Below are 22,004 nucleotides of genomic sequence, written 5' to 3' on the forward strand. Positions count from 1 at the left end.
ATCAGGGTCCCCCCATTTTCAATTCATATAGACATTTATGACATACACAACATACATTTACATTTAGTACTGATACATTTGTGACATAAAACGGTATTCAAATATACAGTACTGGTACCCCTAGATCCTGACATGAGTATATACATATGATGGGGATGGGACTGTACATTAGGAGGGGGTGGGTGGGTGGGAGAGAAATATACATACGGCGGGGGAGGGAAATATATACATGCGGTGGGGAGGGAGTCTATTAGGAGGTGGTGGGGGTTTTGTGCATTTACGGTGGCCAGTTTAGAATTGCAGCCTCCCATAGGTGCTCTTTAAGAGCGGTTTTGAATGTGGGTAGGGATTCACATTCCTTTACAGCTTTGGGGTAGGGCGTTCCACATTTATGTGGCATAATTGCGGAAACGTCTGTTTAGTTCCTTGTTTGAGCCGAATCTGGGTTTAACATGATTTGTTGAGCTTCCTGCTGGTGTAGTGGTTGTGGTATTCACTCACCTTTGGGAAGTATTTTGACATGTACATGGGTACCTTAGTCGTATAGTGTATCTTGTAGACCAGGCCCATTGCAAGTTGCTGTACTCTGCCGTCTACTCTAAGCCATCCTAGGTTGTCAAAGTGGGGCAGGGGTGAAGTGGGTTCTGGGGGGGTAAGGTCAAGTAGTAGTCTGACCAGTTTGTTTTGTGATGTTTGTAATCTTGTTTTAAGCGTCTTTGAGGTGCTTTGGTACCATGAGGTGCACGCATATGTCGTAGTACCCTTGAATGAGTGCTCCTGCCAGAGTCTTCAGGGTATTCTTGTTTACCAGAGAAGAGATCCGGTACAAGAATCTAGTGCGTTGGTTGACTTTTTTTATTACATTGGATGCCATTTTGTCACAGGAAAGATTTGCCTCTAGGATGGAACCCAGGTAGGTAATTTCGTCTTTCCTTTGTGACAATATTGTCACCCACTTGTAACTGAGAAGCCGTCGGTCTTGCTGAGTTTGTTATTTGAACCGAAGAGAATGGACTCTGTTTTTGCCCATGTGTAATGATAGTTTGTTATCAGCGAGCCATATGCAGATTTTGCCTAGTTCCGAGCTGAGGGTTTTTTCAACCTGCAACTAGTTCTTGTCAGAGACCAGCAGGGCTGAGTCCGTCCGCAAACAGGAACAAGTTGCAGTCACAGGCTGACGACATGTCATTTGCATAAATTAGGAAGAGTAGCGGGTCCTAGTATGCTTCCTTGTGGGAACACCACAGCTCACTGTGAGGGGGGGGGGGATAGAGTACCGTTTACCTCTACCATCTGTTTCTCTCCCCTCCAGGTAGGATTGGATCCAGCTCACTGATAAACTATCAAAACCAATTGCTTTTAGCTTGTCAATCAGAATGGAGTGATTGACAGTGTCAAAGGCCTTTTGTTAGGTCCAGCATGACCATGCCGCAGTATTTGCCCGCGTCCACCTCTTGTTTGATGTGGTCGTTCAAATAGAGGAGGCATGTGTCAGTGGAGTGGGACGTTCTGAAGCCAGATTGGAATTCGTAGATTAGATTTCTTTCCGCCAGGTACTTTTCGACCTGTTCGTAGACTATTTTCTCCATGACTTTCGAGATGGAGGTAAGAATAGAAACAGGGCGGTAGTTGCCTGGGTCTAATTTGCTGCCCTTTTTGTGCTTGAGGGGTCACTCTCGCAATTTTGAAGTCATTGGGGACGGTGTCCCTGTTTTATAGAGAGGTTTATTATGTGTGTGATGACTGGGGTGATGGCGGCTGCTGAGTCTCTGAGGAATTTGGAGGGGATGTTGTCATGGCCAGTGGCCTTGTTAGGTTGGGAGGGGCCGCAACATTTTTTGAGTACCTCATCGGTTGTTACCATTTCAAGTTTGAAGTCGTCTTTGTGGACCCCTAGGTTTTTGTAGTATGCTACTATGTGTTCTACCCCATAATGCCCTGAGTGGGAGGGGTAGTTTGTTTACCAGTGTTGTGGCTAAGTTTGTGAAGAAGATGTTTATGTAATTGGCTACATCCAGCTTGTCTGTGATGAGCGTGTTGTCCGTCTTTATGTTTATGTTTGAGAATCTGGTTTTAAGTTTTTTACTGCAGCCTAGTTGATTATTGAGTAATTTCCAAAGTTTGCTGGGTTTGTTTTTGTTTTCCTCAGTTTTGTCGTTGATGAAATTTCTTTTTGCGGTTTTGATCATGGTGTTTACGTCATTTTCTTAGTCTGTTTCTTTGAATTTTTTGTTCAACCACGTGGGCTTGGAGTTCACTGTTTGAGCTTTTGGAAAGCTTTGTCTGACTTTTATGAAGTTCAGAGCATTTTTTGTCTCTGGTTTTCATAGCGGCCAGTATTTCAGTGTGTATTTCATGGCTCAGCGCGATTTTTGACCCTGGTGGTTCTTAGGGGTGCCATGTTGTTGAGTATCGTTGTGAATTTGGTTTTGAATCCAAGCCATGTTTCTTCAACCTGTGTACCATTGAGTTCATCTGACCAGTCCAAGCTCCCCAGTTCTAGGTTAGAGGTCTCTCTAGAGTAAGTTTTGAGGTCTCTAGATGTGACTGTTTTGTGACAGCCGGCCTTCTGTTTTAGCTTTTTGCGGGTACAGAAAATCATATAATGATCACTTAACCCGCATGCTATCACCCCCTTTATTGGAGATCATGGACTTTTCAGAGGTCAAAATGAGGTCAATGGTGGTTTGTGTCGAATCACATACCCTTGTGGGTTGGGTGATTAGCTGGCTTGAAACCGTGCAGATCAGAAAATATACTGAAGGCCTTGAAGACGGGTGCTGCTTTATACAGATGAGTCCAATTTTGTTTCTGTGAAACACAATATGTTAGCCCTTACCGTTTAAAAACAATTGTTTGATTTCAGCCAGTTTAGGTCTCAGGCTGTTTGTATTAAGGTGGAATATATGAAGTCCATTCTTGTTGGTAATCTGATTGATGTCGTCACACTGGAGGTAACTGTTAATTTGTGTCCTGTCCTGTGGTGGGGGGAGGGGGGGGCATTGTTGTTGTTTGTGCCGTGAGTGGGGAGGGGGGGAGGGGGGTGATCCTTTGTCCTTTGCTGGAGTCTGTATTCCTCTGTGTGAAAGCCCGCAATGTGGGGGGGGGGGGGGGGGGGGGGGGCTGGTTGTTTACAGATGTGTCTGTTAGTCCTCCATTGTGGGGGAGGGGGGGTGCATTTTGTCCTGGCCCGGGTATAGCCTAGTCTGCAGGGGCTTCGGTGAGGGTATGTCGCCGCTTGCTGGTCGGCTGGTGCAACTGCTGGCTGTAGAGTCAGTTGCGTGGATGCTGTTGATCTTGACGGCCGGCGCCGGTGTGAGGAGCGATGCCTCGCTGTTTTGGCCCTGCGACGTGCTGAGCGCCCTCGATTATGAACCCTGGTTCCTTCCCTCTCGCTGTGGCCTCTCGTGGGTTCTTTTGCAGAGGTGGTAGAGGAGGAATGTTGCCGTTGATCATGTCGTTAGCCGCCGTCTGTGTGGGTAGCAGTTGTTCTGTTGTGCTGGCGAAGCTGACCGCCGCTTCTTGGGTCAGCAGATCTAACTGAATGAATGAAAACTTTATGAATGAATGAATGAATGAAAACTTTATTTAACAGATTGCAGAATGGGTACAATACAGTACGGCTCAATACATACAATTGTTAAGGGGATGCAGACCTGAGAAAGACGTTTGTCTTGTTTCCATCAGGGTCCCCCATTTTCAATTCATATAGACATATATGACATACATGACATACAGATAGTCAGTACTGCTACATCTATACATTTATGACATACCAGATTTGCAAATACAGTACTGTTTGTGATACAGAAGGAGTCAAGAAAAGGGAGTATATACATTTGACGTAGAAACTGTACATTGGAGGTTGGGTGGGGGGGGTTGGGTACATTGGGATATTGACAACCATACTGGGTAATTTACATTGGAGGTGGTTGGGGGGGGGGGGGGGCGGGGGGCATACTGTATAAACAAGTAACACTGTACATTGAGGGGGGGGGGGGAGGAGACACTGTCCAAACAAACACAATTGTACATTGAACTATTGACAAAACCATACTAGGTAAATGACTGTACATTGGAGGGGGTTGGAATGATTGGGTTAGGATATTTACAGGGGCCAGTGTTGAATTGCAGTCTCCCGTAGGTGTCCCTTGAGAGAGGTTTTGAAAGTGGGTAGTGATCCACATTCCTTTACAGCTTTGGGTAGGGCGTTCCACATTGATGTGGCATAATTGCGAAACGTGTTTAGTCCCTTATTTGAGCCGAATCTGGGTTTGACATGATTTGTGGAGCTCCCTCTGGTGTTGTGATCGTGGTATTCACTGACCTTTGGGAAGTATTTTGACATGTACATGGGTACCTTGGTCGTGTAGTGTATCTTGTAGACCAGGCCCATTGCAAGTTGTTGTACTCTGTCGTCTACTCTAAGCCATCCTAGGTTGTCGAAGTGGGCAGGGGTGAGGTGGGTTCTAGGAGTAAGGTCAAGCAGTAGTCTGACCAGTTTGTTTTGAGATGTTTGTAATTTTGTTTTTAGCGCCTTTGAGGTGCTTTGGTACCATGAGGTGCAAGCATAGTCGTAGTACCCCTGAATGAGTGCTCCTGCCAGAGTCTTCAGGGTGTTCTTGTTTACCAGAGAGGAGATCCGGTACAAGAATCGAGTTCGTTGGTTGACTTTTTTTATTACATTGGATGCCATTTTGTCACAGGAGAGATTAGCCTCTAGGATGGACCCCAGGTAGGTAATTTCATCTTTCCTTGTGACAATATTGTCACCCACTGTAACTGAGAAGCCGTCGGTCTTGCTGAGTTTGTTATTTGAACCGAAGAGAATGGACTCTGTTTTGCCCATGTGTAATGATAGTTTGTTATCAGCGAGCCATATGCAGATTCTGCCTAGTTCCGAGCTGAGGGTTTTTTCAACCTGTAACTTGTTCTTGTCAGAGACCAGCAGGGCTGAGTCGTCCGCAAACAGGAACAAGTTGCAGTCACAAGCTGACGACATGTCATTTGCATAAATTAGGAACAGTAGCGGTCCTAGTATGCTTCCTTGTGGAACACCACAGCTCACTGTGAGGGGGGGGGATAGGGTACCGTTTACCTCCACCATCTGTTCCCTCCCCTCAAGGTAGGATTGCATCCAGCTCACTGATAGACTATCAAAACCAATTGCTTTTAGCTTGTCAATCAGAATGGAGTGATTGACCGTGTCAAAGGCCTTTTGTAGGTCCAGCATGACCATGCCGCAGTATTTGCCTGCGTCCACCTCTTGTTTGATGTGGTCATTCAAATAGAGAAGGCATGTGTCAGTGGAGTGGGATGTTCTGAAGCCAGATTGGAATTCGTAGATTAGATTTTTTTCCGCTAGGTACTTTTCGACCTGTTCGTAGACTATTTTTTCCATGACTTTCGAGATGGAGGTGAGAATAGAAACAGGGCGGTAGTTGCCTGGGTCTAATTTGCTGCCCTTTTTGTGCAGAGGGGTCACCCTCGCAATTTTGAAGTCCTTGGGGACGTGTCCCTGTTTTATGGAGAGGTTTATTATGTGTGTGATGATTGGTGTGATGGCGGCTGCTGAGTCTCTGAGGAATTTGGAGGGGATGTTGTCATGGCCAGTGGCCTTGTTAGGTTGGAGGGCGCTCAGTTTATTGAGTACCTCATCTGTTGTTACCGTTTCCAGCTTGAAGTCGTCCTTGCGGACCCCTAGGTTTTTGTAGAAAGCTACTATGTGTTCTACCCCATAAAGCCCTGAGTGGGAGGGTAGTTTGTTTACCAGTGTTGTGGCTATGTTTGTGAAGAAAATGTTTAAGTAATTGGCTACATCCAGCTTGTCTGTGATGAGCGTGTTGTCAGTTTTTATGTTTATGTTTGAGAATCTGGTTTTAAGTTTTTTACTGCATCCTAGTTGATTATTGAGTAATTTCCAAAGTTCACGTGGTTTGTTTTTGTTTTCCTCAGTTTTGTCATTGATGAAATTCTTTTTTGCAGTTTTGATCATGGAGTTTACGTCGTTTCTTAGTCTGTTTCTTTCTAGTTTGAGTTCAGTCACGTGGGCTTGGAGTTCACTGCTCGTGCTTTTAGTAAGCTTTGACTGACTTTTACGAAACTCAGAGCATTTTTTGTCTCTGGTTTTCATAGCGGCCAGTATTTCGGAGTGCATCCACGGCTCAGCGCGATTTTTTACCCTGGTGGTTCTTAGGGGGGCCATGTCGTTTAGTATTGCTGAGAATTTGGTTTTGAAACCAAGCCATGTTTCGTCAACCAGTGTACCATTGAGTTCATCTGACCAGTCCAGACTCTCCAGTTCAAGGTTGAAGGCCTCGCTAGAGTAGGTTTTGAGGTCTCTAGATGTGACTGTTTTGTGGCAGCCAGCCTTTTGTTTTAGTTTTTTTCGGGTACAGAATATCATATAATGATCACTTAACCCACATGCTATAACCCCTTTATTTGAGATCTTGGACTTGTCGGAGGTCAGAATGAGGTCAATGGTAGTCTGAGTTGATTCACATACACGTGTGGGTTGGGTGATTAGCTGGCTGAGGCCATGCAGATCACAAAACCTACTGAAGGCCTTGAAGACGGGTGCATCTTTTCGTTGCATATCCGTGTTCCAGTCTCCAATAAGAATTTTGTCTACATCCTCAACTCCAGCTAAACACCCATCCATTGTATCATAAAAGCCACTATGATCTGGCGGCCTGTAGACTGTGCCAACCAGTAGGGATTTCGCCCTTTCGAATAGGATTTCCACCCATACAGTTTCAATTGATTTATGATTCAGGTCATTTCTGTTGATGAATTTGGTGTCCTTGTGTATGTACATACAGACACCACCTCCATGTTTGTTCCTATCATTCCTGATTATTGAGTAGTTCTCAATCTCTATCTCTGGATCTTTTACAGAATCGTCGAGCTTAGTTTCTGAGAAGCACAGTATGTTTGCCTTACCATTTATGAATATTTGCTTGATTTCATCCAATTTGTTTTTTAAGCTGTTAATGTTAATGTGAAAAATGTTCAGTCCATTGGCGTTGGTTATTTCATTTATGTTGGCAGGTTCGAAGTATTGTCCGTTTGTAATCTGTTCCTCTGTGTTGTTGTGGGTGGGAAGGGGGGAGGGGGGCGTCGGGTCCCGCGCCGTGTTGGAACAACAAAGAAGGGGGGAGGGGGGTGTCGGGTCCCGCGCCGTGCTGGGGCAACAAAGGACTCGTTCCTGGTTGTTTTTGTTGTTAGCTCTGCTAGCTAGCCGGCTATCGGGCGTCGAGATGTTTACATCCCGCGTCGAGATGGTCGTCATGGTTTCGACCCTCGGTTCACCTCCTCTCGTCACTGCCTCACGTGTGCTCGTCTGCTGCGGCGTCATTGGGGAAGTGTTGCCGTCCGCGCAGTAGATGTAGCCACAGGTTGCGTTGTTGATGTTGTTGGTCGCGATGGGAACCTCCATCGCTTCTTGCTGTAGTCTCTGGTTCCGTGTCATTACGGGACCAGGGTTCTGATGTATGTCACCCGACATGAGCAGATATAATAAAAACATTGATCTCTTATTACACTTGCCTGCCGGGGGTAATTTCTTTCGTTCCGGATTTGCAGTAAGTACTGCGTGGATCGCCGAGGCACCGAAGGGTGGATGTTTCCTCTCCGTGCCCGTTAACAAGTAGAAGTCGCAATGGGACTGTTGATTTACGTTTTCGCTACCCTCCACTTCTGTCTGGAGTTGCTGCTTGAGTTGTGAATTCAGGTACAAATCCATAATCCACAGGAGGGAAAGTAGAAAATGCGCAAAGTACTTTGTTGTTGCTCTGTTGCGTTGGCTGTTGCGTTGATTACGGGAGCTACGTAAAATGCGACCGTCCATGTTGAAGCCGGATGCGTTCTCTGTAGTCTCTGGTTCTGTGTCATTACGGGTCCAGGGTTCTGGTGTATGTCACCCGACATGAGCAGATATAATAAAAACATTGATTTCTTATTACACTTGCCTGTCGGGGGTAATTTCTTTCGTTCCGAATTCGCAGTAAGTACTGTATGGATAGTCGTGGCTCCGAAGGCTGGATGTTTCCTCTCCATGCCCGTTAACAAGTAGAAGTCGCAATGGGACTGCTGATTTGCGTTTTCGCTACCCTCCACTTCTGTCTGGAGTTGTTGCTTGAGTTGTGAATTCAGGTACAAGTCCATAATCCACAGGAGGGGAAGTAGAAAATGTTGTTGTTCTGTTGCATTGGTTACGGGAGCTGGGTAAAATGCGACCGTCCATGTTGAAGCCGGATGAAGCTTGGACTCAAGCATCGACTGTATTTAAAAAAAAATTGTAATAGGCCCTAATCATTTGGCATAATACATTGATGGCTAGTGCATTTGTTTGGGTATTGTGTCACAAAGTAAATAAACTCCCTTTGAAACGGTGACCACTGTGTCATTTATGTTTAATGTAGAACCTTTTTCTTATTTGTATGTCAGCTCTTTGACTGCCCGCGTGGAGTGGACTCAGCCTTGATGACTTGGACTCGGACTTGGACTCGGACTAGGGTAATGGGGACTTGACTTGGACTCTTCTTTGGTGACTCGGACTTGGACCTGAACACCAGGGACTCGATACCCGACTCGAGATTTAGTGACTAGACTACTAGAGGGAGGTTTGCCCTGAGTGGGAGGTTTGAAGGGTCAAAGTGGGTATCAAACAGGAGGGAAGACTGTCAGGTTTAAACTGTGGATAACAAACAGAGAAGGTAAAGATGACTTTAAGCTGTAAAAAAAAAGAAAACAGATTTTATATGTCTGCACTTTATGTGCTCATTTCATGTATATTCTATTCTACTACTTATTGCACTGCACTATTGCACTATTTTACTCTGTCTATTCTATCTTACTCTTTTTATTATTGTCGATTTTAAAAACTGAATCAACCCATAAACAAAGTGGCCTGTTGGGATGTTAGATCCTAATGTGAAAAACTGTGATTTTATATGTCTGCACTTTATGTGCTCATTTTATGCCTTATGTCTTTTTTCTGTTGTGAAGCACTTTGAGCTGCAGTTTCTGTATGAAAGGTGCTATACAAATAAAGTGTATTAGTATTATTATTACAGCACTGGAGTCATTGCACAAACGCTCACCTTTAACATTCACTTTAGACACTAAACACTACATCATATGTTATCTATGTATTACAAAAAGATGTGCACTATACCCATACCTTATTTTTGCATTTTAAAAAGTTTGCATTTTTGTACCTCGTTGTTTGCATTTTGTACTTCATTCTGTGCTTTAGGTTGTACTTTAGTTTGTATATTGTATAGTATATTTTGTATAGTGTTTGGACATTATTCTTTATTCTTTTTACTTTTTCTTTTACTGTATGAAGCGCATTCTCATACAGAATCAAGCCCTTCATGGTAATGTACTGTACATGTACAAATAAAACAAAACTTCAGTTAAATTGCATAATTAGGTTCATTCATTTATACATACACACACATGTATCTATATTTATATAATGTATTATTATATAGTATACTTCTATATACTATATAATTGTATTATTTCTATTTTATTATAATATAACTAAATCATACTATTTACACTACACTATATTGGTATACAGTATTATACAATATTTTTATATATTATTATTCTATGTTACGCTGCTATATATATACCCATTAAAAATAACAAGGATTTATAAAACCTTGCTGGTCCCTCACTGTAGGCTGCTACGCTACACATCACAGCCAGCCAAAGGGATGTATTGAGCTTTGACATGTTGAATCAAACGCCAGTGAAAAAATAAATTTGAACAGTGCGCCCAGAAAGCAGACAGACAAATTGGGACCATTTCAACAACTTTGGGGTGAGCGTTTGACGAAATAACTAATTTAATATTTGTAGGTAGTATAGAATGCGTCCAAGTGAGAACTATTTTATTATATGATATACCGTCACCTGAGGGATCTCAATAATACATAATTTAACCGGCTGCGATATGTAGCTAGTGTAGCATAGCTAGCATAGCATAGAGTAGCATAGCTAGCATAGCCTAGAGTAGCATAGCTAGTTTAGCCTAGAGTAGCATAGCTAGCGTAGCATAGCTAGGGTAGCATAGAGTAGCATAGCTACTAGCTAGCATAGCATAGAGCAGCATAGCTAACATAGCATAGAGTAGCATAGCTAGCATAGTATAGAGCAGCATAGCTAGTGTAGCCTAGAGTAGCATAGCTAGCGTAGCATAGCTAAGGTAGCATAGAGCAGCATAGCTAGTGTAGCCTAGAGTAGCATAGCTAGTGTAGCATAGAGTAGCATAGCTAGGGTAGCATAGCGTTACATATTGCAGTTTGGGACCCGCAATATAGAACCATGAATGTCCAATATAAATGTGAAGCCACACCTGGCGACAGTCTCAAATGGACAAATAAAAGGAAAGGAAATAGTTCCAGTAGATACAGAAAAATATATATCTGTAAAATAGCAAAGATATTTATTTTCAATGACTGAACACATGTCTGACCGCCGCTTCACGTTATAATTAAACAAACAAAACAGGGGATTAGTTGCTGATAAAACAAAATAAACAAACAAATGAGTTGCAGATGGAACACAGATGGAAAGTCATAGACGTCTAGGAGCACACGTGTCCAGGACAAACTGTGAGACTGTGGTGGGAACGCAGAAACCAGGAACACATGAACTAACATATTCATTAGCACAGGTCACAACAAACCGACCAACGAAAACATGGCTATATAAAACACAAGAGGAAAACACATTCACGGAACAAATCGAACAGACGAAGACGTGAAATGACGTGCCCACACAAAATGTGAATATGTGCAAAAATAAATCTGATTGACGGGGGACGATTAACTCCCGATGTTTCAACAACAAACCTGATTGACCGAGAAAAGAAACCACCTCAAGCTACTATGTAACAAAAATACAAAACTGCTAAATAACAATGGAGCCATTCAAAAGAAAACAAGAGTCAAACGCCTGTCTATATAGAAGGTCCATTGCAGCTGTAAAAACGAACGCAAAACAAATCTCCTCTGCAAAGAGAGAGAGAAAGAGAACACTTTGCCACTGCTGTTGCTTACCGGTGGTGGCTTTGTGGTATAAGTCCATAAAAGGTTGTTTCTCTGTGTAAATGGTTTGTTCTCACTGTTTCTCACCAGCAGACAGAGAGCACAGGCACACAGGCCTCTCTCTCCTGCACAGATTCCTCTCTCTCTCTCTCTCTCTCTCTCTCTCTCTCCTCTCTCTCTCTCTCTCTCTCTCTCTCTCTCTCTCTCTCTCTCTCTCTCTCTCTCTCTCTCTCTCTCTCTCTCTCTCTCTCTCTCTCTCTCTCTCTCTCTCTCTCTCTCTCTCTCTCTCTCTCTCTCTCTCTCTCTCTCTCTCTCTCTTCTCTCTCTCTCTCTCTCTCTTTCTCTCTCTCTCTCTCTCTCTCTCAATATCTCTGTGAAAACCACCGGTAGCCAAACAAGCACAGAAAAACACAGAGAAAGCGAGAGGGTGTGGGGTGTGTATGGGGGGGGGGGGGGGGAGGGGGTGAAAAAAGGGAGAGAGAGAGAGAGAGAAAGAGCATGAGAGAGAGGGGGCAGGATAGCGGGGGGGGATAGAAAGAGCGGAGGGAGAGATAGAGCGGGGGGAGATAGAGAGTGGGGGAGAGCGATAGCAGGGGAGAGAGAGAGGGGGGAGAGAGACATAGAGAAAGAGTGGAGGGAGAGAGAGGGGGAGAGATGGGGGAACAATGGGGGGTAGAGTAAAATAGGGGAATGGATAGAACATCACATAGAACAAGAGAACAGAGATGGAGAGAAAGAGGGAGGCATAGAAAGATAGAGAGGGGGAGATAGATGGATAATGAGATGGATATAGATAAAGAGAGGGAGCGAGATAGATAGAGGGATATATAGAGAGGGAGAGAGATATAGAGGGATAGATAGATAAAGAGGGATATATAGAGATATAGAGGAAATAGAGAAAGAGAGGGAGATAAATAGCTAGAGAGGGAGATATATAGAGGAGAGAGATAGAGGGAGAGAGATAGAGAGAGATAAAGAGGGATATAGAGAGATAGAGAGGGATAGAGAGATAGACAGAGAGAGAGATAAAGAGATAAAGAAGGGAAGAGAGAGCTAGAGAGGGAGTGAGAGAGATATATAGAGGGGATAGATATATGGAGAGAGATATAGATGGAGAGATATATAGAGGGATATAGATAGAGGGAGAGATATATAGATGGAGATAGATAGAGGGAGAAAGAGATATATAGAGGGATATAGATAGATATAGGGAGATATATAAAGAGGGAGAGAGAGAGAGCGCTATAGAGGGAGAGATATATAGAGGGAGAGAGAGATATATGAGGGAGAGAGAGAGATATAGAAGGAGAGAGGGAGAGAGATAGAGGGAGAGAGAGATAAAGCACAGACTAAGGGAGGGGGAGACCAAGCTGACCCCTCTGTGAGTTAGCACCACTGCCAGTCATTTCCCTCCAGCCTGCCAGCCGACCACAGACCCTTTATCCTGTGGTCTCCAAAGCCTCTCTCTCTCTCTCTCTCTCTCTCTCTCTCTCTCTCTCTCTCTCTCTCTCTATCTCTCTCTCTCTCTCTCTCTCTCTCTCTCTCTCTCTCTCTCTCTCTCTCTCTCTCTCTCTCTCTCTCTCTCTCTCTCTCTCTCACACACCTCACAGCCCGTCCTGAACACCACCCACAGGATCCTGACTCCTGAGAGGAATGCTCCAGGATGTCTATGTACTAGGGGTGGAATCACCAGAGGCCTCATGATACGATACTATCACGATACGATAGTATTGCGATACTAATTATATTGTGATACACTGAGTATTGCGATATTAATATTGCAATATATTGCGATGGATTGCCTTTTTTCAACTGCAAAATAAAACTTTGTCAACATGTTTTATCTAATAAAATAAAGTCAGTCTGTTCATCTCACTTCAATATTTTTATTGCAGAACATGGTATTTTTTTCAAGCAGACAGATGTCAACACTGTATATGTGTTGCATGTACCTGACAAACTGAACTGTTTGTCTTACAGTCATATTCCAACTTAACAGAATGCACACGTGTGTGCGTGTGTGTGGACTACTGTACTATACAGGTATTGAAATTAACATGCAACTTCCTTATAAAAAAAAATACAAATACAAAAAAATTAAAAAATTATGAATAATTAAATATTGATACTTGGCGTCCCTGTATCGATACAGTATCGCCACGCAAAGTATCGCCATACTACTACGTATCGATTTTTCCCCCACCACTACTGTACACACAGCGACCTGGCTGACTCACACACTGGGAACTCGTAACAAGCCTTCCCTTGCCTCTAGGCTAGCTGAGTCTGTATGCCATAACTCTGTATGATAGCATGTACAATAATGCTGTATGTGATATATATTGTGACGAGCCGGTGGTGCTCAGGCTCGACACGGAGTCTCATGGCCAGTACAGAGAGACTCAGAAGGAGCTTCTATCCCCAGGCCATCAGGATGCTCAATGACAATAACACTATGTAACAAACCATCAAATACACTCACAGCACACACATCCACACGCACAACACTCACTTTAAATAAACAACTCACTGTAGCACCCACTTCACCCACTTAGACACCTTAACACACTTTATATTTATATTTATTGGTAAGAGATTTGCACTACAACTTATACCTCATTGCACCTTACCCTAAGTTGTACCTCATCCCATTCTGCATTGTACTTTATATTGTATTGTAACTCAGTTACAAATTTTGTTCTAACCTGTATTGTATTGTATATATGTATATTGAAAACTTTTGTTTTGAACACTTTGTTTACACTTGTTACGTACTTTTGACCTCTATTTTTTACTTATCTATTTATTTGTATCTAGCACACTCTCAGGAGCAGAACAGAAAAGCATTTCATATAAAAGTATTCTGTATTTTTGTATGACAACTAATAAAGAAACTTGAACTTGAACTTGGTTCAAAACAAACCAATTCAAATGTCCACAAGAGCACAATTTCAATAAATAAAAGATATTTATTGACTAGAAGCTAGGCTGACCCCTATTAATCGATTAGTCGACTAATCGGTCAAAAGGGGCCCGTAGTCGACTGGCCAACCTCTTAGTCGAATATAAAAAAAAAAAATTATTATATATATATATATATTATATATTTTTTTTTAATATTTTTTCTAAATAAAGAGGCATAGAAGCGTGGCTAACGCTAATGGCACGCATACCAGAGGCTAACTGCCTACGAAAACAGGCACAGAGGCACTGAAAGAGGATTTCACCCATCTAATGAACCACTAAGGACCAATTGCATGCTTTTGCAGAGGACAAGAAGCCTTCAGTCGACTCCTTCAGACATTAAGCACCCCCACAGCCCAAATGGAATGATAAAAAAATATATATATATATTATATATATATATTTTTTTTTAAGTCGACCAATAGTCGACTAACGGCAAATGTTGGCCAATCCTAGTCGACCATCCAAATCCTTAGTCGGGGACAGCCCTAATAGAAGCACAGCAGTCCGATGGGCAATTAGAGTAGTCGGATAACAGTCCAGGGTCAAAACACACGTATCAGGCTCTCGTACAAAAAGGGAATGTTCAATACTCAGGGTTTGTCTTCCGGTCAAGGGTCAGTTTCACAAGGGGTTTCTCAGCCGCGCCAAGCTCCTCTGTGTGTTGCAGCGCGTGGCAGAGGTCCCTGTATGTTCTCGCTTCCTCAATTTACGCATAAATCTGCCGCGCGCTGCAAACACACAGAGGAGCTTGGCGCGGTGTAGCGGCAGGCATGGATAAGGGGGCGTGCTAGCGCGGGGTCACGTGGGCGTCGTGGCCAATCAGAGGAACCCGGAAACCGAACTGCGTTGTATTTGGCATAGACGCGTTCAGGAGGGTGTAGGATTCAATCGCAGGACAAGGTGGAGTGAGAGAGACGAGGCTACGAGTCGACGTTCCGATAATAATAAGTTTACTGAGCACAGCCAAACAGACACGTTACAGGGGACAACAAAGGTAGGCAGAACAGCACGGAGGTACTGACAACAGGAGATACAAACATCACGGAAGGGTACTGATGGGATACTTAACAACAAACAATGACGCAACACTGGAAGACAGGGGCGGCATGAATATATACAGGACTAATTACAATTGACAAGGAACAGCTGGGGGCTGACAGGCAGGACACATGAATACAAGGGAAGGAGACTAGACACTGAACTAACAGGCAGGAATAAACATAGTAACATAACAACACAGGGACTAAGGACTAGGACCTAGACAGGAACATGAATATGAATAAACACAGGGAACAAGAACATAGGCAGCCAGGCAGCCAGGCAGGGAGTAAACATTGTGATAGAATGAAAATACATGAGGACAACAACAGATTGTCCAGAACGGCGTAGTACCGACGATGAGCACACGATGGTGCCAGGGGTAAATGTCCAAAAAGTTCAGATCCTGACAGTACCCCCCCCCCCCCCCCCCCCCCCCCCGGAGGGGAGGCTCCCAGACAACCCACACGATCGACCCCGGAACAGGCAGGGCGAAGGGCCAAGACCCCGGACAAAACTGGGGATGAGGACACGGAACAGGAGCCGGGGGGAGCCCGGAGAAGGGCGCACAGGGCACGGGACCAGGGGCACCGCGAGGGGGACAGAGCAGAGGCCCGGAGAGGTGGGCTAGAGACAGGGACAGAGGCCCGGAGAGGGGGCCGGAGACAGGGACAGAGGCCCGGAGAGGGGGGCTGGAGACGGGGACAGGGACCGGGTGAGGGGGGCTGGAGACGGGGACAGGGACTGGGTGAGGGGGGCTGGAGACGGGGACAGGGACTGGGTGAGGGGGGCTGGAGATGGGGACCAGGGGCTAGCAGTAGGAACTCTAGCGTGCGGAACTGAGGTACTAGGCGTAGGAACCCTAGCAGACGGGACCGAAACGCTAGCAGCAGGGCTCTAGCGGACGAGACTGAGGTGCTAGCAGCAGGGGCTCTAGCGGACGAGACTGAGGTGCTAGCAGCAGGGGCTCTAGCGGACGAGACTGAGGTGCTAGCAGCAGGGGCTCTAGTGGACGAGACTGTGGGGTTAGCCGACGGGGCGGCTCCAGGGAAACTGACCTTGCTAGCCGAAGAGGCAGTCTTAGCAGTGTTAGTATGACGGCCGGCCAAGCCGGTAGCAACGCCGAGAGCTGGCTCGATACCAGCATCTCCTGCGTTAGTGGCGAGCGCCTTGCCCACTGCGCAACTCAGCAGCCTTGAATAGCTTTCTTTGAATACAGTTTCTCTCCTGTGAAATACAAATGTTCAACAAAACCATCAACATTGACTCAGCTAGACTATTTCTTATATCCGCGGCGCTAAATACAACCCAGGCCTATGTTAAGTGCAGATTGGCTTAGATGACGATAATGTCTTGTATGAACTACCAGTAATATAATCATATTAACAACAAAAATGTGTTCCATCTTCATGTCAGATGATTTTCAAAAGGTGCATGAGTCGATGCAAAAAAAGAACAAGCAAATTATACTGCTGAGAGTTCAGAACGCTGAACATTTTTCACTCCATAGATTAATCTAGATACATTTATTTGAATGCTTTAAATAATTTTAATTAATCTCAAGTTAAAGCATTAACTTTGACAGCCCTAGTAATGACCTACACCTAGTGACTTTTAAACAACTTCCAAGTCACATGACGTATTTCCCAAACCTTGCCAACATCAATGACATCATAAATGTCAATGGCCTTCAGTAAGGTAAGCTGAGATCAGCTAAAACCCACACTGTATATACACCTATGAACCTAAACCCGGTTATAGATTCCCACCCAACACTACACAGTGACAGAACACACACAGAACACTACAGAGCAGAGCAGAATGGAGCAAAGCGGAGCCGAACCAAACACAGCAGAGTACTAGCACAGAAACAAACACATTTGAACAGAAAACAATAGAACACCCTGAAGCTAAGTGCTGCCAGGCAGGATAGACCACCGCTAGTCTAACTAAACACAGACCAGCAGCAACGCCTACAGATAAATCAGGAAGGATAAGAGAAAGTCTGGTAATACTTATGCCTGTTAAATTAGAACTGACCTACACTAGCTGGGGTGGGGGGGTAGAGAGAGGGAGGTGGGGGTGTTCTCTCTCTCCTTAGCAGATGCAGTTAGAGAAAGAGAGAGAGAGAGAGAGAGAGAGAGAGAGAGAGAGAGAGAGAGACTACCCATGAGGAAGCTAACTAACCTACATGTGCAAGTAGCTTGATCCAAACTATTGGTCAACGAGAGACACAGAGAGAGAGAGGTGGGGGAGATGAAGGAAGAGAGAGTAGGGAGGACGGTGTAGGATGAGTTAGGATAGGACTAGGGATGTCCGATATTATCGGCCTACCGATATTATCGGCCGATATTGGCATTCAAATGTAATATCGAAAATTAACGGTAGGCCTATCTGTTTAAAAAAAATAAAAAATAAAAATATATATTTATTTTTACATTTATTTAACCTTTATTTACCCAGGCAAGCGAGTAAGAACAAATTCGTATTTTATGTATTGTCAAAAGTATGTTAATTCCACGACAAGAGATATGTAATGTTAATTACCTGAAAATATTCCTGTTTTTTTGGGGGAGGGGGGGGGGGGGGGGCGCATATATCGGTATCGGTTGCTACTAGCGGTATTGGAAATTAAGAGTTGGACAATTATCGGTATATATCGTTAAAAAAGCCAATATCGAACATTCCTAGACAGGACAATTACCCTGCCATACAAACTTGTGTTTAGCGTTTCTCTGATTGGCCAATACGGCCATGTGACCACGGCAGCGCGAGAGAGCTGCAGCGCGGAAATAGGCTGTCTATTGCCTCGCGCTGCAGCACGGAAATAGGCTGTCTATTGCCATTCTCTAAGACAAACTCTAACCTTAACCAGCTCCTTAACAGCGCCTAAACTTAACCCTTCTAACCTTAAGCAACTCCGAAACAATGCCTAACCTTAACCAACTCCGAAACAATGCTTAAAGTTATGCCTAAACTTAACGGCGAAAGAATGCGAATGCGGGGGCGTGGCTAGACGCAAGTTGGGCGTGGTTAGACACATGTTGGTTGCCTTTAATATTTAGGCTGCCCATACCTGTACCTGCCCCCCCCCCCCCCCCCCCCCCCCCTCAAGGAAATGCTGTCAACGTCTAGACCTTTTATTTACTAAGACCTTGCTTTGGAGTTAATGTTGCTGTGGGGTAAGAGTTAAAGGGGCACTTCACCGAACAACAACGCTGATTTATTTTGCACATAATCTCACATGTATACCAAGACTCTATTATCTGCATTATCTTCATTATTATTATTATTATTATTATTATTATTATTATTATTATTATTATTATTATTATTTGCATTATTATTATTACTCTAAACAGGCTTGCACACGTTAATTTAGTTTGACAGTTATCGATTAGTTAACAGGTTTGAATATCTCCTCCAGTGATGTCATCGGAGGACACCGGATCCGTGTGTTGTGTTAATTACAGCTCAGTGAAAAGACGTACAGTGAGGTGAAGAAGTAGCAAACCCTGTGGGCAATGCATTTTAATAATGCATCATCTTTCTTGTATGTCCTTAAAAATGTATAATAAACCAAAATGTGACCGAGCCCAGCAGTGCAAGTCTCCCTCGGTAATCTTTCAGATTTTTACAGATTATGAAAGTACAGAATGTAAGCTTTCAAATGATGTATCATACATTGAAATCATTGAGAAAATATTTGTAGAAGATGTGCTTATTTGTATCTAGTTAAACCTTAAGTCTCAGAGCAGAGATAAACAGAGACAATTCTAATCTAAAGTTTGGTTGCATTTTTAACACCTTGGCAGTCAGGTACTGTAGGTGTCACAAACTGCCTTAAAAAAAGATTTGACTATTTATAGACAACATAACTGTTGGCTGTTACAGTAAATATGTTCTTTAAATTTTTTTTTAAACATTTCATTCATTTTATCACGATCTGACTTGTATGTATTTATAGCTTCACAGATCAAGAAGAAACGTCACAATAGACCCAGAACAAAAACCACCATGAAATCCACATTTTGCAACCCCCCCAGACTTTCCCCAATGAAGACACTGAACAGTTCATCGCAGCTCATCACTGCCATGCCTCTGTAGCACACGGCACTGTGGCACTCTATGGCACCTATTGTCTCTTTAATCAGTGAATCAAATGAGTTTTATTGAACTAAATCAGTTTTATTGAATTCGACTAGGTTTTTATTGAATGAATTAGTTTTCTATTGAATTAATTAAGGTTTTCTTTGTTTTTTATTGGATTTCTGTTGAATCAGTTGGCATGTCTATCACGAGGATCAGTATTTATTTTAGTATTTATGCTCGTTATTTAGTATTTAATGGCTATAACCTGTAACGTCTGGGCTTCTCTCCCTATTCAGGATTGGAGGCTCTGCCGCCATCTTGGAATTCTCACTCTGTCTCTGTATTACCTTGATTGTCGTCACCTGCTGTCTCAGTGATTACCCTGATTGTTGTCACCTGCCTGTGTCTGTGTCACTGGTGCTGATTGGGTCTGCTGGCTGTGTTGAGGCCTTCATAGTAATACCTGGCCCCTCTCTTTCTGTCGGTTCTTCAGCAGTGTTACTGGGAACAGCCGTCCACGGGCAGAAGTCAGATATCTCGCCCGTTATCATGATTTAAGTTATCTTTGCTTAAGGTCGAGGAGTCAGATCTCTCACCGCCCTTTTCTCTCTTGTTCTTTAAGTTGTTTATCTAAGTATCCTTCCTTATTACTACTACTGTACCTGCTTTACCTTGTATTGTATTGTATTGTTATCGCTCAAAGTGTTTCTGATAATAAATTAACACATATTCGAGAAGAGCAGCACCCTCTCCGTCTCCATTCTTCCATGCCATACTTGAACTCAACATTCTTACCTGGATCCCTAACAATAACCGAGATCTGAGTACTGTATTTCGTGCTTCTATGTTCCATATGGAAAAATGACAATGAATAGACCTGTTTTATGTATACAACATACTGTGTTCGAGCCAATCAGCAATAACAACTGAGTCATGTGACTAAGTTGCCTTGGACCTGTGCGAGCTGCTGCACTAAAATAATGGAGAAACCATGGCACTCCCCTGACTAAAAGGTGTTTCAAACAAAAACGTCTGGATGTAATTTTGCCAAATCAGCATGGCTGTGAGTGTGATTCTTTCACCTTTCTAGCTTTGGCATGGATTGATTATTTAGATCGCTAGCATGGCTAACAAATGCAAATAATATTGTAGTCTGCCCCGTTGTTCTGAGCAGGATTACGTTCCTTTCTGCTGCGGTGAGGCGCACGCACACTGACGTATACAGAAAACAGGTCTATATGACTTTGACTTTGACTGATAAGGAACGACCCCCCAAAACCTAGCAATAGGGCCCCGGTCACAAATGTAAAAAAATAAATAAAAAATGATTATAATAATAACAAATCCTATCGCAATCCTACCTGGGGATAGTAGCGAGATAGGCTATCAGCCTCCGGAGGTCCTCGGAGCGTATCCTGTCGTGGTTGCTCCGCGCGGGGAAGGTGAGGACGGGGCCCCCGCGCCTGTCTCTGCCGCCTGGGGACAAAAGACCCAGTTCAGGGGACATGTTGGAACGATTTCAACTGGACAAACAACAACAAACAGAAAGCAACAGCCTATTCTATTAACACTTTGGGTGCAGGGAAACGCCTAAACACGTCATTCCCGGCCATGCTCAAGTTGCCGAAGACGCCTTACAGCGTCTTTAATATCAATATTTCAAAAATCTGGGATCGGATTCATATGTCCCCTCCGCTGGCCTGAGATCCACCAGGAGGACCCACTGAGCTCTCTGGCGGTTCAGGAGCGCCATCTGGTGGCCGATCGGCGCAATCGCTTAACAGGAAGTGCCGTAGAGGTTGTCCTAGACGTCCGTAGTACTTCCGGGCACTCGCTAATAGGTCCCGGGACTCGATCTCGACACACTACATAGCGATCGATTGCCAATAACTCGATAAACAACATGATTTGGACGTATATACCATTATACAAGCTGGAGATGGACCGGGTAAATCTACATCCCATAATGATAAAATGTCTACTCTACGATGATCGCCCAACGGCGCGCGGAGACTGGGGTGAGTTTTAGCGTGTAAAGTTACCGTCTTCGATACTAACTGCTATTATCAACATTTGACCCACATTAGATGATTGGTATAACGCTGCCCACGGAATTATAAACGCCCCCTAGCCCATCCGGTCAACATCAGATGACGTGTAGTAACTTCTAGGAGTACGTCTAGTTGGAATTTTTTATATCGCGCTGATTGCCATAAAACTGTATTGCATCATCAATATAATGTATTTGGGGCTATAGATCACGTTCTGGAGAAAGCTGCAGAAAGAGATGAAAACATACTTATACATTAGACCATACTTTACTATGAATATGTGAATGAAAAAGTTTAACGTTGCTACACAATGAACAATACATATAGGACTTTGAATGGGCCCTAATAATGGCAATGTAGCAATAGAATTTAAAAAGTTATAGCCCTGCAAAGAAGGGGACTTTCTCTATAGACAAATAGAGCCGGCAACCTACGGTTGATAATGAATTTAACCCATGGCAGCCAAAGTGTTAATCCGCTGGACCTCTACTGTAGTTTGAGTTTCAGCCGCTGGACCTCTACTGTAGTTTGAGTTTCAGCCGCTGGACCTCTACTGTAGTTTGAGTTTCAGCCGCTGGACCTCTACTGTAGTTTGAGTTTCAGCCGCTGGACCTCTACTGTAGTTTGAGTTTCAGCCGCTGGACCTCTACTGTAGTTTGAGTTTCAGCCACGGGACCTCTACTGTAGTTTGAGTTTCAGCCGCTGGACCTCTACTGTAGTTTGAGTTTCAGCCGCTGGACCTCTACTGTAGTTTGAGTCCCAGTTCGATTCCCGCTCCTCCCGGGCA

The 22,004-nt window shown here is 43.9% G+C and overlaps 1 protein-coding gene across 1 annotated transcript in view; it reads right to left on the reverse strand.

Moving 5' to 3' along the window:
• The window catches only part of triob (trio Rho guanine nucleotide exchange factor b), a gene marked incomplete at both ends in the record, with an annotated part of 438,511 nt that overhangs the window by 194,187 nt on the left and 222,320 nt on the right, over window positions 1-22,004 (reverse strand). Inside the window, 2 exon segments of the mRNA XM_084308322.1 lie at window positions 15,542-15,701; window positions 20,528-20,642. Coding sequence (XP_084164448.1) covers window positions 15,542-15,701; window positions 20,528-20,642 — 275 coding nt within the window.

This window comes from Notolepis coatsorum (assembly GCF_963971535.1).
Source record: "Notolepis coatsorum genome assembly, chromosome: 2".
Classification (NCBI taxonomy): domain Eukaryota; kingdom Metazoa; phylum Chordata; class Actinopteri; order Aulopiformes; family Paralepididae; genus Notolepis; species Notolepis coatsorum.